At 45.0% G+C, this 16774-nt stretch overlaps 1 protein-coding gene across 1 annotated transcript in view; it reads left to right on the top strand.

Moving 5' to 3' along the window:
• Positions 1-16491, top strand: part of avl9 (AVL9 homolog (S. cerevisiase)) — a 31472-nt gene extending 14981 nt beyond the window's left edge. The window contains exons 11-16 of the mRNA XM_071328770.1: positions 6195-6329; positions 6745-6964; positions 7154-7271; positions 7468-7521; positions 14199-14287; positions 14506-16491. Of these exons, the coding sequence (XP_071184871.1) occupies positions 6195-6329; positions 6745-6964; positions 7154-7271; positions 7468-7521; positions 14199-14287; positions 14506-14642 (753 nt within the window). The 3' untranslated portion in view covers positions 14643-16491. The remainder of the gene's footprint in view (positions 1-6194; positions 6330-6744; positions 6965-7153; positions 7272-7467; positions 7522-14198; positions 14288-14505) is intronic.
• The last annotated feature ends 283 nt before the right edge of the window (positions 16492-16774 follow it).

Here is a 16774-nt window from a genome sequence, read left to right as displayed (position 1 = left end):
GAGGATGAGATGGGGAGATGGATGAGAATATGAGATGGATGAGAATATGAGATGGGGAGATGGATGAGAATATGAGATGGGGAGATGGATGAGATTATGAGATGGGGAGATGGATGAGATTATGAGATGGGGAGATGGATGAGATTATGAGATGGGGAGATGGATGAGAATATGAGATGGGGAGATGTATGAGATGGGGAGATGGATGAGAGGATGAGAATATGAGATGGGGAGATGGATGAGAATATGAGATGGGGAGATGGATGAGAATATGAGATGGGGAGATGGATGAGAATATGAGATGGGGAGATGGATGAGAATATGAGATGGGGAGATGGATGAGAATATGAGATGGGGAGGTGGATGAGAATATGAGAGTATGAGATGGGGAGATGGATGAGAATATGAGATGGGGAGATGGATGAGAGTATGAGATGGGGAGATGGATGAGATGGGGAGATGGATGAGAGGATGAGATGGGGAGATGGATGAGAATATGAGATGGGGAGGTGGATGAGAATATGAGAGTATGAGATGGGGAGATGGATGAGAGTATGAGATGGGGAGATGGATGAGATGGATGAGAATATGAGATGGATGAGAGTATGAGATGGGGAGATGGATGAGAGTATGAGATGGGGAGATGGATGAGAGTATGAGATGGGGAGATGGATGAGAATATGAGATGGGGAGATGGATGAGAATATGAGATGGGGAGATGGATGAGAGGATGAGATGGGGAGATGGATGAGAATATGAGATGGGGAGATGGATGAGATTATGAGATGGGGAGATGGATGAGAATATGATATGGGGAGATGTATGAGATGGGGAGATGGATGAGAGGATGAGAATATGAGATGGATGAGAATATGAGATGGGGAGATGGATGAGAATATGAGATGGGGAGATGGATGAGAATATGAGATGGGGAGATGGATGAGAATATGAGATGGGGAGATGGATGAGAATATGAGATGGATGAGAGGATGAGATGGATGAGATGGGGAGATGGATGAGAGGATGAGATGGATGAGAGGATGAGATGGATGAGAGTATGAGATGGGGAGATGGATGAGAATATGAGATGGGGAGGTGGATGAGAATATGAGAGTATGAGATGGGGAGATGGATGAGAATATGAGATGGGGAGATGTATGAGATGGGGAGATGGATGAGAATATGAGATGGGGAGATGGATGAGAATATGAGATGGGGAGATGGATGAGATGGGGAGATGGATGAGAATATGAGATGGATGAGAATATGAGATGGGGAGATGGATGAGAATATGAGATGGGGAGATGGATGAGATTATGAGATGGGGAGATGGATGAGAATATGAGATGGGGAGATGTATGAGATGGGGAGATGGATGAGAGGATGAGATGGGGAGATGGATGAGATGGGGAGATTGATGATAGTATGAGATGGGGAGATGGATGAGAGGAATAAAACACAGAAAGGGAGTGGTGGAACGAGGGGATCACACATGACCCTGGAGGCAGTGGTTCGGAGCGGCGCCGAAAAGAGATGGCCGCCTCGCTTCGCGTTCCTTGGAAAATATGCAGTTTTTTGTTTTTTTATGTGTTATTTCTTACATCGGTACCCCAGGTAATCTTAGGTTTCATTACATACAGTCGGGAGGAACTACTGAATATACGATTAACGTCAACTCATCATCGTTCCTACCAGGAATATGACTTTCCCGAAACGGATCCAGTGTTTTGCCTTCCACCCAATACAATGGATCTGATCCCAGCCGGCGACCCTGTGCGACGCCGAAAAAGGGGCAAACGAGGCGGTCTCGTGGTCAGGCTTCGGAGACGGGCACATCGCGCTCCACTCCCTAGCATACTACTCGCCAATGTCCAGTCTCTTGACAATAAGGTTGATGAAATCCGAGCACGGGTAGCATTCCAGAGAGACATCAGGGATTGCAACGTGCTCTGCTTCACGGAAACATGGCTAACTCAAGGGACGCTAACGGAGTCGGTGCAGCCAGCTGGTTTCTTCATGCATCGCGCCGACAGAAACAAACATCTTTCCGGTAAGAAGAGGGGCGGGGGGGTATGCCTTATGATTAACGAGAAGTGGTGTGATCATCATAACAACACACAGGAACTCAAGTCATTCTGTTCACCTGATCTAGAACTCCTCACAATCAAATGTCGACCGCATTATCTACCAAGGGAATTCTCTTCAATCATAATCACAGCCGTATATATTCCCCCCCAAGCAGACACATCGATGGCCCTGAACGAACTTTATCTGACTCTTTGTAAACTGGAAACCACACACCCTGAGGCTGCATTCATCGTAGCTGGGGATTTTAACAAGGCTAATCTAAAAACAAAACTCCCTAAATTCTATCAGCATATCGATTGTGCTACCAGGGCTGGAAAAACCCTAGATCATTGTTATACTAATTTCCGCGACGCATATAAGGCCCTCCCCCGCCCCCCTTTCGGAAAAGCTGACCACGACTCCATTTTGTTGATTCCAGCCTACAAACAGAAACTCAAACAACAAGCTCCCGCGCTCAGGTCTGTTCAACGCTGGTCCGACCAATCTGAATCCACGCTTCAAGACTGCTTCGATCACGCGGATTGGAATATGTTCCGCATCGCGTCCAACAACAATATTGACGAATATGCTGATTCGGTGAGCGAGTTCATTAGGAAGTGTATTGACGATGTCGTACCCACAGCAACGATAAAAACATTCCCAAACCAGAAACCGTGGATTGACGGCAGCATTCGCGTGAAACTGAAAGCGCGAACCACTGCTTTTAACCAGGGCAAGGTGACCGGAAGCATGACCGAATACAAACAGTGTAGCTATTCTCTCCGCAAGGCAATCAAACAGGCTAAGTCCCAGTACAGAGACAAAATCGAGTCGCAATTCAACAGCTCAGACACAAGAGGTATGTGGCAGGGTCTACAGTCAATCACGGATTACAAAAAGAAAACCAGCCCCGTCGCGGACCAGGATGTCTTGCTCCCAGACAGGCTAAACAACTTTTTTGCCCGCTTTGAGGACAATACAGTGCCACTGACACGGCCCCCTACCAAAACCTGCGGGCTCTCCTTCACTGCAGCCGAGGTGAGTAAAACATTTAAACGTGTTAACCCTCGCAAGGCTGCAGGCCCAGACGGCATTCCCAGCCGCGTCCTCAGAGCATGCGCAGACCAGCTGGCTGGTGTGTTTACGGACATATTCAATCAATCCTTATCCCAGTCTGCTGTTCCCACATGCTTCAAGAGGGCCACCATTGTTCCTGTTCCCAAGAAAGCTAAGGTAACTGAGCTAAACGACTACCGCCCCGTAGCACTCACTTCCGTCATCATGAAGTGCTTTGAGAGACTAGTCAAGGACCATATCACCTCCACCCTACCGGACACCCTAGACCCACTCCAATTTGCTTACCGACCCAATAGGTCCACAGACGACGCAATCGCAACCACACTGCACACTGCCCTAACCCATCTGGACAAGAGGAATACCCATGTGAGAATGCTGTTCATCGATTACAGCTCAGCATTTAACACCATAGTACCCTCCAAACTCGTCATCAAGCTCGAGACCCTGGGTCTCGACCCCGCCCTGTGCAACTGGGTCCTGGACTTCCTGACGGGCCGCCCCCAGGTGGTGAGGGTAGGTAACAACATCTCCACCCCGCTGATCCTCAACACTGGGGCCCCACAAGGGTGCGTTCTGAGCCCTCTCCTGTACTCCCTGTTCACCCACGACTGCGTGGCCATGCACGCCTCCAACTCAATCATCAAGTTTGCGGATGACACTACAGTGGTAGGCTTGATTACCAACAACGACGAGACGGCCTACAGGGAGGAGGTGAGGGCCCTCGGAGTGTGGTGTCAGGAAAATAACCTCACACTCAACGTCAACAAAACAAAGGAGATGATTGTGGACTTCAGGAAACAGCAGAGGGAGCACCCCCCTATCCACATCGACGGGTCAGTAGTGGAGAAGGTGGAAAGTTTTAAGTTCCTCGGTGTACACATCACGGACAAACTGAATTGGTCCACCCACACAGACAGCGTTGTGAAGAAGGCGCAGCAGCGCCTCTTCAACCTCAGGAGGCTGAAGAAATTCGGCTTGTCACCAAAAGCACTCACAAACTTCTACAGATGCACAATCGAGAGCATCCTGTCGGGCTGTATCACCGCCTGGTACGGCAACTGCTCCGCCCACAACCGTAAGGCTCTCCAGAGGGTAGTGAGGTCTGCAGAACGCATCACCAGGGGCAAACTACCTGCCCTCCAGGACACCTACACCACCCGATGTCACAGGAAGGCCATAAAGATCATCAAGGACAACAACCACCCAAGCCACTGCCTGTTCACCCCGCTATCATCCAGAAGGCGAGGTCAGTACAGGTGCATCAAAGCAGGGACCGAGAGACTGAAAAACAGCTTCTATCTCAAGGCCATCAGACTGTTAAACAGCCACCACTAACATTTAGCGGCCGCTGCCAACATACTGACTCAACTCCAGCCACTTTAAAAATGGGAATTGATGGAAATTATGTAAAAATGTACCACTAGCCACTTTAAACAATGCCACTTAATATAATGTTTACATACCCTACATTACCCATCTCATATGTATATACTGTACTCTATATCATCTACTGCATCTTGCCATCTTTATGTAATACATGTACCACTAGCCACTTTAAACTATGCCACTTTATGTTTACATACCCTACAGTACTCATCTCATATGTATATACCGTACTCTATACCATCTACTGCATCTGCCATGCCGTTCTGTACCACCACTCATTCATATATCTTTATGTACATATTCTTTATCCCTTTACACTTGTGTGTGTGTGTAAGGTAGTAGTTGTGGAATTGTTAGGTTAGATTACTTGTTGGTTATTACTGCATTGTCGGAACTAGAAGCACAAGCATTTCGCTACACTCGCATTAACATCTGCTAACCATGTGTATGTGACTAATAAAATTTGATTTGATTTGATTAGACCAGCCTCTCACCAAGTTATGTTGGACTGTTCCACTAGGAAAAGGCCAACACTGCATGGGATACAATTAAGAATGGGGGGGGTACAAATTGAGGAAGTGGCAGAAACCAAACTACTAGGGGTGCAGCTAGACAACTGCTTATCATGGTCATCTCAAATATCTAATCTATGTAAAAAAATATATATATATATTAAAACTGGATGAATGATCAGAAGGATAGCTAAATATTTACCAGGAAAGATTCTTAAGCAAATAACACAAGCATTAATTGGGAGTCAGGTGAACTACTGTTCTGTGGTCTGGGGAAATGCATCAGCAAGTGAAGTTAGGAGGCTGCAGATTGCACAGAACAAAGCAGCAAGAATTGTTTTAAAGGTGGAGATATGGTTCTTCTGTTGCAGTCATGTGCAATGCTTTTGGTTGGTCATCAATCAACAAGATAATTGAAACAAACATGCTTATTTTATTTCATAATATACATTTAAAACAGCCAAACTCTATTCACAACGGTATTCAGTTGGTAAGAGACAGACATTCAGTAAATACTAGGAATAGATTGTCCACCATCTATGTGTTATCCAGACAGAAAAGAGAAATAGGCAAAATAACATTTCAATTTAGAGCAATAAAGAAATTGAATAATTTAACTGAGCAAACCAGAAACCTTTCAATATATAGATTTAAACAATACTTTAAAACCATTTAAACTTAATACATACGAAAGTTGTGCTGGACTATGGTAGATGAAGAATCAATATATATTTTTAGACTGAGTATCTATCCGGTCAATATGTTATTGTATTGTCTGTTTGTAACAGTGTGTTATATGTGAAAATGTGTTCGTATTATAAATTGTATTTTAATGTTTAAGGACTCTTGGAAGATTAGTCCAAATGAGGACTAAAAGAGATCCAAATCACTATCTTCACCAAGGTACTTCAGTTCAAATTCAAAAAGCTTTATTGTCCAGCGTCAACTTAACATAAGATTAAAAACAAAAAAAATTACCACTCACCAGAGACACAGATCATTTTCCTTTTCAATCACAATGAATAAGATTACATAGACCGAGAGGACCTGATCCTAGATCAGCACTCCTACTCTGAGGAGCTTGATACATACAGCCCCAGATCAAGACTAAGGATAACCACACACTCTAACCTCTATGCCTGTGGTTGCCAGGGTTACCTGTGCCTGCCCTACATGGCCTTGCAGCAGCACCACCTGCTGTCAGACGTGACGGTGCGCGGCTTTGTCGCTGGGGCAACCAACATTCTCTTCCGTCAGCAGAGGCACCTGAGTGACGCTATCGTTGACGTGAGTCCTGCTCTCCATCTCTCCTCCCTCCCTCCCTCCATCTCTTTCTCTTCATCTCTTCTCTCTCCATCTCTCAATCTATCCTCTCCTCTCTCCCATAGATCTTGTGATCTCAAGTGTGTACTGACAGTCTGCTACTCTTAGTGGAGAGCTTAGGAGAACATTGGTCTGTTTTTAACCGGTTCTCTCTGATTCTAGGTTACAGATAGTGATCTTGTCCTTCTCTATTTTTTGTAGTTCTATGCTGTTTTCATAATGAGTGTTTAAGTCTCCCACGTGTATGCTGCCTATCAGATTTGGCCTCTTTTTCCCAGATATCTTGAGTTACTGAGTGCTTTGTCTGCTGTGTGTGTGGGTCTGTGTGTGTGACTGTCTATTCATGTGTGTGTGTTTGTGTGTCCATCCATCCTACTAGGTGGAGGAGGCTAAGATCCAGATCGGGGACCCAGAGTTGAGGAAGCTGCTGAGCCTGACCACGGCTGACCTGCGTTTCGCCGACTACCTGGTCAAACACGTCACGGAGAACCGCGAGGACATCTTTCTGGACGGGACAGGCTGGGAGGGAGGGGACGAATGGATTAGGGCCCAGTTTGGACTTTACGTCCATTCTCTCCTGTCCTCTACCTTACAAGAAGGTAGGACACTTATTGCCAGGGATGTGTTTCTTTTCTCATGAATGACAACACCTTCCTCTAGTCCTACTACTATTTCCATGTGGTATCACTTCCTGCTCACATCGCTGAACTTGACTATACTACTCCTAGTCATTTGTCTCAGATGATTTCAACAGCTAAATGCTCCTTTGTGTGTGTGTCTGTGTCCAGACAATGAGAAGTTGCTAGCGGACTGGGGCACGCCCTTCATCTCAGCCTGGAGGATCACACACAACTACAGAGTGTGGTTCAGCAACAAACACCCAGCCATGGCCAAGATCACCCCAGGGTAAGATGGCACCCTATTCCCTGCACTACTTTTGACCAGGGCCCGTAAGGATCAAAGGTAGTGCACTATATAGGGGGGTGGCGGGATGGGAGGGTGGTTGGATCGGCCAAATGATGTTGCTACACTTTCTCAATGAATTATTTACAAAAAATGTACTTCTGATGTAAAATGACTTGTGTTATTTCTTCTTTCTCAGCCATCCGTTCCAAGGGCAGTACAGTGCTGCTGATCTGAAATTAAGATTCTCACAGTGAGTACTTAATTCTTCATTGAAATCTATTGATTACCCGTATGCATACAGTATCAGTAATCAAGGCTATATCCAATGTGTATTTACTTTAAATCAGTTAAATGACAGTACCAAGAAAACATAGATGACTGCCCCCCAGTGGTGAATTCAGAAGGGTTTCTGTGCCAGTTAGAATTTAGTCTGTGGGTCAGCATATAGGGAGACTTACAATTGGTTTTGCTCAACTCCTGCGTCCTCTCTCCTCCGTCCTGCCTCGCCTCCTTTTGGGAAAGGTCGAAGGTAATCATGAACGAAGATGCGCTTGTATGAAATTACTCTCCTTCCCCCATTAGGCAAATGTTTAGAGGGGTGGAATCCCAAAATAAATGTGTCAAGTGATAAAAAAATAAAAAAATGAAGTTGGTTGTGCAATACTTTTCCTTTTATCTATAAAATGCATCCTATCGTTTTTAAACGTGCGCACCAACCGTTGATTCAAAGAGGGCGTGGCTGATTAACAAAACACTCCTGCTCTTGCCGCCAGGAGGAGGCTCTTGTGCATCCTTGGCCGAAGTAAAAAAGCATACTCTTCGGTTCACCGACTAATGAATTGACACTCCTCAACCACTAATCTGTTTCCGGGTCACGGAGGAGAGGAGGACGGAAGGAGTCGAGGAGAGGACAGACTTTTGCCTAAATGAGAATCTCCAATTGTTATTTTTTTATTAAACCTTTATTTAACTAGGCAAGTCAGTTATGTGATAGTGAATCTATTTTTTGCCAAGTCTTTGAGGGGAGAGTTCGAGTCAAGTTGTATTATTGAGGACCAACAGGTAGAAATCAGGGTAAATGGATGAAAACCAATGTTATAGGTAACTTTGGATATGTTTACCCTCAGTTTACAGCAGAACACCTGCAGTAAAATTGTATATTTTTTCCCGTTTTGAGGTTAATAGACTCAAAATACCATCTTGGTACAACTTCTATTCTGAGCAAAGTGGGGAAATTAATCCCAAACCAAGTTGGAAGGCTCCAAGATGACACTATGGGGTCATTCCTTATGTATTGGCCATAGCCTAAACTGGGATAAAGGAACGAGAGGCCCAAACATGGAATATTGCTGCTTCCCAGTGATTTATTCCTGCACCCAAACATACAACATTTCTTATTTTTAAATGTTTAATTTATCTGTTATTTTACCAGGTAAGTTGACTGAGAACACATTCTCATTTACAGCAACAACCTGGGGAATAGTTACAGGGGAATGGAGGGGGATGAATGAGCCAATTGTAAACTGGGGATTATTAGGTGACCGTGATGGTTTGAGGGCCAGATTGGGAATTTAGCCAGGACACCGGGGTTAACACCCCTACTCTTACAATAAATGCCATGGGATCTTTAATGACCTCAGAGAGTCAGGACACCCGTTTAACGTCCCATCTGAAAGACAGCACCCTACACAGGGCAGTGTCCCCAATCACTGCCCTGGGGCATTGGGATATTTCTTAGACCAGAGGAAAGAGTGCCTCCTACTGGCCCTCCAACACCACTTCCAGCAGCACCTGGTCTCCCATCCAGGGACTGACCAGGACCAACCCTGCTTAGCTTCAGAAGCAAGCCAGCAGTGGTATGCAGGGTGGTATGCTGCTGGGATGGTCCACTCAATCTGTATGATTATTCTTTGCCCAGCAAACTTTCTAAAAACCTGTTTTTGCTTTGTCATTATAGGGTATTGTGTGTAGATTGAGGGGGAAAAATGTTTTAATCCATTTTAGAATTAGGTTGTAACGTAAGAAAATGTGGAAAAAGTAAAGAGGTCTGAATACTTTCCGAATGCAGTGTATGTTTGTGGCAAATCCAATACAACACATTACCAAGTACCACTCTCCATATATTCAAGCATAGTGATGGCTGCATCATGTTATGGGTATGCTTGTAATCATTAAAGACTGGTGAGTTTTGCAGAATAAAAAAATGAATGGAATGGAACTAAGCACAGGCAAAATCCTAGAGGAAAACCTGGTTCAGTTTTCTTTCCACCAGACACTGGGAAATGAATTCACCTTTCAGCAGGACAATAACCTAAAACACAAGGCCAAATCTACACTGGAGTTGCTTACCAAGAGGACAGTGAATGTTGCTGAGTGGCCGAGTTACACTTTTTACTTAAATCTACTTGAAAATCTACGGCAAGACCTGAAAATGGTTGTCTAGTAATGATTAACAACCAATTTGACAGAGCTTGAAGAATTTTGAAAATAATAATGGGCAAATGTTGCACAATCCAGGTGTTCAAAGCTCTTAGAAACCCAGAATGACTCTCAGCTGTAATCGCTGCCAAAGGTGCTTTTACAAAGTATTGACTCCGGTGTGAATATTTATGTAAATGTGGTATTTCTGTATTTCATTTGAAATACATTTATCAACATTTTCTAAAAACATGTTTTCAATTTGTCATTATGGGGTATTGTGTGTAGATTGATAAGAAAACATTTTATGTAATCCATTTTGAATTCAGGCTATAGCACAACAAAATGTGTAAGTCAAGGGGTATGAAAACTTTCTGAAGGCACTAGTTGCTATGTTTCACTGCAGTCACACTATTTCATCGAGTACTAAGCTACTAATTGCTGTTCCCTGCTTGTGATGGTAATAAAGAAAGACACCAGGTCTCTTATTTAACTCTCTACATTAATGATGAGAGGTTCATTCTCAAAAACCCTTGCTGGCTGTCTTCGGGGTGGGGGGGTTACGTTACAGAAAGTGCAGAGGAAATGTGATCCTCCCGTACGCTGACTGTCCCAGGTCCTTATCTCCAACCCTGCCTCTAAGGTTACATTCCATAACTGTGTCCCGAATGGCACCCTACTCCCTAACTAGTGCACATAGGGAATAGGATGCCATTTGGGACACAGGCTACGTGTCTTCATCCGTAGCTTCTCTATTGATAGCTTTATGGTGAGAACATGGGGAGATCTGCTTGGTGGTACTATATGGGTTCTCTCTCTTTCCCCTCCGCTATTCAGCGTCATGCACGACCCCTGTGAACTCTGATGTAATGGCAAACAAACAAACAGACTGGGGCGCTGTTGAAAATCCTCCTTAACTCCTCTGAGCGGTGGAGCGAGAGTGGCAAACTCTCAGAGCAGAAAATTACTTCAGAAACTTTCCTGGTCAGACCTAAGTGAACTGCATAGATTTATATTTGGTGTACGTTACAGAAGCTTCGTAACGATGAGTATCAGCTCATTTAAAATGCCTGCCACGGAATAAAATGCAACACGTTTATGTATTAGGTTCTCTGTGGTCCCGGCTGTATATGCATTTCACGGTAAGGTCTACACCTGTTGTATTCGACGCATGTGACAAATAAAGTTTGATTTGATAGTGTAACTCACACAATGAAGCGGTTGCTTATATAGGCCAACTTTCAAAGGAATGGAAAAGCATGCCTTTTGTACGGTGAATTTTCCATAGGACTCTGGTGAACAGTAGGGCACGGCACGCAGTCAAGGTGCTGAAGGGGAGTATGGGTGTTACACCCCCTGCATGGTAATCGCTGGATGTAGAGTCAGAGGTTGCGTCCCAAATGGCTCCATATTCCCTATAAAGTGCACTACTTTTAACCAGGCTCCTAGGCGTGCGCTATGTAGGGAATATGGGACTCACCCGTCGGACAGGGAATTTGGCAGTTGGCCATGTAAGCTCTTAGAATAAATGAAACTCATTTCCTGCTTCATTCACTTTGTATAAGAGCAGCCTGGGTTCCTTTCTACACAGGAACACTGTGGTATTCAGCATGTCTCATGATCTGTGTGTGTGACTCTCTACTTCCCCCCCCCCCCCCCCCACACTGTGACTGTCTTAAGTGAAAGAGTCAGGTGTTTAATGACATTTATGTGAGGCTTCCCTCTCGTCACTGACAGATGGACAAAATAAAACAGAGGGTACTGTTCAGTAGGGCAAAACGTACCAAAACATTTTTTACAGTTCTTATTGGACCAAATCCAGGTAGTACCATCCCATTTCATTCTGTTTCGAAACGTCTCGTCCCATACTGAATTTTCGTGTGCCCTAATTGGTCAGTGGAGCCGTCAGTCATCAGGGCCCCCCAGTCAGACCCCGTCCACCAGTCAGCCAGCTTCCTTGTTTCCCTCATCACTCAATGACAGTGGAACTCTCTTTCTCTCTCTTTTTCCCTCTTTCCTCTCTCCCTGCATCAATAAACATGGAGTCTAGTGTGGGTAGGGGGGGGTTGGGGTGTAAGGGCTTTGTATTCAGGTCTTTGGGCAGGCTAGAAGGATGGTCAACAAAGAGCAGGAGAAACTGAGTTATTTTTTTCCCTCTTGGTCCTGTCACTCAGTTTCACCTCACACAATGACCAGTCTTTGTCCTAACCAGGTCCTAGCTGGCTTCTTTCCTCATCCCCCTCTCTATTTTACACTCTCTCTCTGAAAACGAGAAAACAAATCTGCTTGACGTCCTGGTGAGAGAGAGTGGTGAATATTGCGTCTGTATTATACTGTTAGGTTCATCACAGCTCTCCTATTCATCTGTCGTTATCTCTTGTTGCCAACAACGAGCGCTCCACTCATAGAGAGACAGAAATGTGTTTTTGAAAACAAAGCCACGTGACTGCATGACTTTGTGCCGGCCCTGCAGCAAGCAGAGCGGAGTCCATGGCTGGCTGCCGACCGTCGCCGTGCCAACAGACGGTTGCGTCTCAAATGGCACCCTATTCCCTATACAGTGCAGTACTTTTGACCAGGGGCTATGTAGGGAATAGGGTGCCATTTGGGACAAAGGGGGATCTGTTTTATTGTGAGCGGGCTGGGTTGGACCTACATGGCTGTTTATTTGGGTCAGGCAGTGAGGGTTGGGCCTGTCTGTGTGGTCGGGCCGGTGTCCGAGCTCTGACACTGGATTGGTGTCACTCTGTCGCCCAGGCTCCTAGCAACCACCACTGGAGGCTATGAGAGAGGTGAATGGGGTCTGGTGTCCTGTCCCGTGTGCAACAGCCACAAGGCTGTGGTTTGTCACTGACGTTCACAGTCTGTGGTGCTGCAGAGACTGGGACAGAGATGGAGGGTGTCTCCCAAATGCCACCCTGTTCCCTACATGGTGGACTACGCAAGCACATGCACTCACATACCCACACCGTACACACACAGATACACTATATATACAAAAGTATGTGGACACCCCTTCAAGTTAGTGGATTCGGCTATTTCAGCCACACCCGTTGCTGACAGGTGTATAAAATCGTGCACACAGCCATGCAATCTCCATAGCCAAACATTGGCAGTAGAATGGCCTTACTGAAGAGCTCAGTGACTTTCAACGTGGCACCGACATAGGATGTCACCTTTCCAACAAGTCAGTAAGTCAAATGTATGCCCTGCTAGAGCTGCCCCGATCAACTGTACGTGCTGTTATTGTTAAGTGGTCCTCGGTTGCAACACTCACTACCGAGTGCCAAATTGCCTCTGGAAGCAACGTCAGCACAACAGCTGTTCGTCAGGAGCATTTGTTCTGCGCGGCCGTGTGCAGCTTAGAGGGAACATTGGTCACTTGTATTCCAAAACGGATTTGAAAAACCAAACTGATTTCAGCATTAAGGTCTGCAGTGTGAACAAGGCTTCAGTACAGAAGTCCATTCTCTTCAGCTGTACTGTGACTGTATCCTGTATGTAGTGTACTGTGACTGTATCCTGTACGTAGTGTACTGTGACTGTATCCTGTATGTAGTGTACTGTGACTGTATCCTGTACGTAGTGTACTGTGACTATCCTGTATGTAGTGTACTGTGACTATCCTGTACGTAGTGTACTGTGACTGTATCCTGTACGTACTGTGACTGTATCCTGTACGTAGTGTACTGTGACTGTATCCTGTACGTAGTGTACTGTGACTGTATCCTGTATGTAGTGTACTGTGACTGTATCCTGTACCTAGTGTACTGTGACTGTATCCTGTATGTAGTGTACTGTGACTATCCTGTACGTAGTGTACTGTGACTGTATCCTGTACGTACTGTGACTGTATCCTGTACGTAGTGTACTGTGACTGTATCCTGTACAGTATATAGTGTAGGAGTCCCTTGGTGCTAGTGCCAACCATAAGAGGTGCCAGGTAGGGAGGGGCTCTGGGTGGGACACCACAGCTGAATTCCAAATAGACCCCTAGTCCCTAGATCTGAGAGGATTGGATAGGTCTAAGCAATATAGCGAAAACCTTCTACCTAGCCAATCAGAAGGCAAGGTGAAGCTAGGTATTGCGGTAATGCTCTCTATCCTCTTGTCACCGAGGTTAGTAAGAAGAGAACGCTTATATCTATCCAATCATTTGACCAGGACTACTGACCCTCTTGGGACTGTAATGTGTGTGTTGACATCTGGGTGATTTTAAAAAGAGGCCGCCAGGCTGGATTTCTTTGTGTGTATGTTGTGAAATGTACCCGGGACAACAGGCGGACACTCTGCTGCTCTAGTCTCAGGTTGGCTTGGTTTGGATAATTAGATTCGACCACCGGTGACAGTAACTCTCTCTCTACTTCCGCAGAGTTATGCAGTACTATAACAGGTTGTAGAAACATTTTAGTTGAGAAATGTGTCACTGCTACCCAGGGTTTCTTTCTGGGTGCAACATGGTTGGTCGTGACTGAATAGCCCTTTTTCCTTTCTCTCTCTGAATCTCAGCTCGGTGCAGAACAGCGAACGGGGGAAGAAAATTGGAGCAGCTGTGATCACCACCAGTCGGAGTGTCGTGCAGACCGGGAAGGCAGTAGGTGAGACCGACAGTCTCTCTAACCAACCTTTTCCCCAGACTCAAATTAAGCCACTTGTGAAGGATTTGTAGTCCAGGAAACTGGCCTTCAAAAATAGTCAACACAGAGTACTGCTAACTAACATTCACTTTGTTTTCATCAATTAATTTCTAAGAAATGTATTGTTCAGTACAGAACTTTATATCTTATCCACAATCCCTCCTGTCTCCATCCTCCAGGTCAGTCGGTGGGTGGAGTGTTAACCAGTGCTAAGTCAGCCATGTCGTCCTGGTTCTCTACGTTGGCCCAGCCTGCTATTTTAGCCACTCCCGCAGCCTCCCCTGAGCCTCAGTCACCTACCGAGGCCAAGCCTTGACCACCTACCTGCTGCCTGCCTCCTAACCTAACCTTAGCCTCTGTCACAGGCTTTAGCCAACATGAGTTAAGCCTAGGAGCCGAGGATACCCTAACCTAACCCCCTCCAACGGTCCTTCCCCGAGTGTCTCTCAATTCATCTTTCCTTGATTCCCTGCATCCTTTCTCCTGAGCTCCTTCACAAACCCTATTGGAGAAGGTCAGAGGGGAGGAATCTTGGACAGTGTCCTCCAATACGGTTGAGGAGACGGGATGCGACGTGACACACTCCTCCTATTCCTCCTCTCCCCCTTTCTTTCAGAACCAGCTAGTTACAGAGAAGGAACCGGGGTCAGGTGGGCAGAATAGGTTGAATTTTGCGTGTTTGGGGAAAGGTTTTATTTTATGAAAGATTTGATTCAGGTCTCTGATGGGATACCACAACACAGCAGAGGGATCCAGGTCTTTGTCATAAATGATACCCTATTCCCTATGTAGTTCACAACTTTTGCCCAGGGCCCATAGAGTACTGGTGATAAGTAGTGCACTAGGAATAGATGCCATTTAGGACGCAAACCTGGTCTGCAGTACCCTCTCCCCTCCATCCCCAGGTTACAACTGCTCCAGCATGGAGGACAGATCGACAAGGGCAGATGAGAGGAATAGCCACTTGTGCTAAACAGACCGGCAGAAATATCCTCAGAGCCCATGCTCAGAGCCTCAGACACTTCAGATTTCAGTGTGTTTTTCTCTGTGTGGTGGAAGACCTTTTGTGTTTTATCCAATGCCAGTGTTTTGCTCTAACTGTATTCCAACAAGGTGTATACTGTATATACTGACAGTGTGAAACCAGTGCATCGCTGGCTGGAAGCTGTGTTACTGTAAATAAGATGCTGGGTCAGAGCAAGTTATTCTCAGTTTACTGGACAGGACAGACAACCTATGGGGGTGTCCCAAATGGAACCCTTACCATAGTGCACTACTTTTGACCGGTCCCTGGTCAAAAGTAGTGCACTATAAAGAGAAGAGGGTGCCATTTGGAACATACACTGTTTGTCATTCCTTCAGGTTAAGAAAAATGCTTTTTATCTTTTTCCTCATTATGTCTGCACTATACATGTAATAGTGAACTTTTATAAAGATAGTTGGAGTATGGGATAAAATGAATTTATTAGTTGTATATAGTTTGTTGGACTTGTACAAATAATAGTGATGACACGACTGGAACCAATCTCTACCTGATCTATGGCTCACTATCGTGCATCTGAAATGGCACCCTATTCCCTATATAGGTCACTACTTTTGACTAAGGCCCTTTAAACCTATTCCGTAGAAAGTGCACTACTAAAACTAGTGCTGTACATAGGGAATTGGTTGCACCTATACATAGGAAAGATTATATTTCTATGTACTCTCTTAGCCTATACTTGTTACTTTGAGATGATTACAGTACTTTCTCCCCAACTGTTTGTATTGAAGTTGTTGGATTAGTTTAACATTTAGGCACAGATCCATATTTAGGAAATAAGTGTGTATATATATTTATCTTTGAGATCTGGGACTGTATCCACTAAAAGTCGGAGTAAGAGTGCCGATCTAGGATCCCATATAACCTTATCAATTACGATCTAAAAGGCCAAACAGGTCCTAAATCAGCACTCGTTCGCAGACGTTTAGACATGGGCACAGGTCCCGTTTTTAAACTGTAATAATGACAGCTTTGCTGTCTGAACTTTGGACCATCATCTCTTTGATTTCCTGTCTTGACTTTTAAACTAAAATCTGAGTCATTCGTATTGCCTGTATGCTTCATTTGTTGCTGTTGAACTCTGAAATGTACTTTAAGTATGCAAAGAAAATTTAATCTGACATATTTAGGGTTTTGAAAATGTGAAGTTAATTTATGCTGCATTAAATATGAAAAAAACTGATGGAAATCAGCCTCATCTTTACTGCTTCCGTACCTAAAAGTGCTTCCCATAAGCTTACAGGAAAAATACTACCTACAAAACGTAACAAGATATGAAAAAAGTATCTCTGTAAGCTTCTGTTAGAGCGAGATATTCATGGTCTGGTCTGTTCATACTGTATGTAGGTCAGCCAAACAAAAGACCGTAGAGGGAGGGGGTGTAGCAGGCGCAGGGTCTACCGGAC

The sequence above is a fragment of the Salvelinus alpinus genome, chromosome 10 (assembly GCF_045679555.1).
Source record: "Salvelinus alpinus chromosome 10, SLU_Salpinus.1, whole genome shotgun sequence".
Classification (NCBI taxonomy): Eukaryota; Metazoa; Chordata; class Actinopteri; order Salmoniformes; family Salmonidae; genus Salvelinus; species Salvelinus alpinus.
Note: the sequence above shows the minus strand (reverse complement) of the source record. Positions and strands in the feature narration are given on the sequence as shown.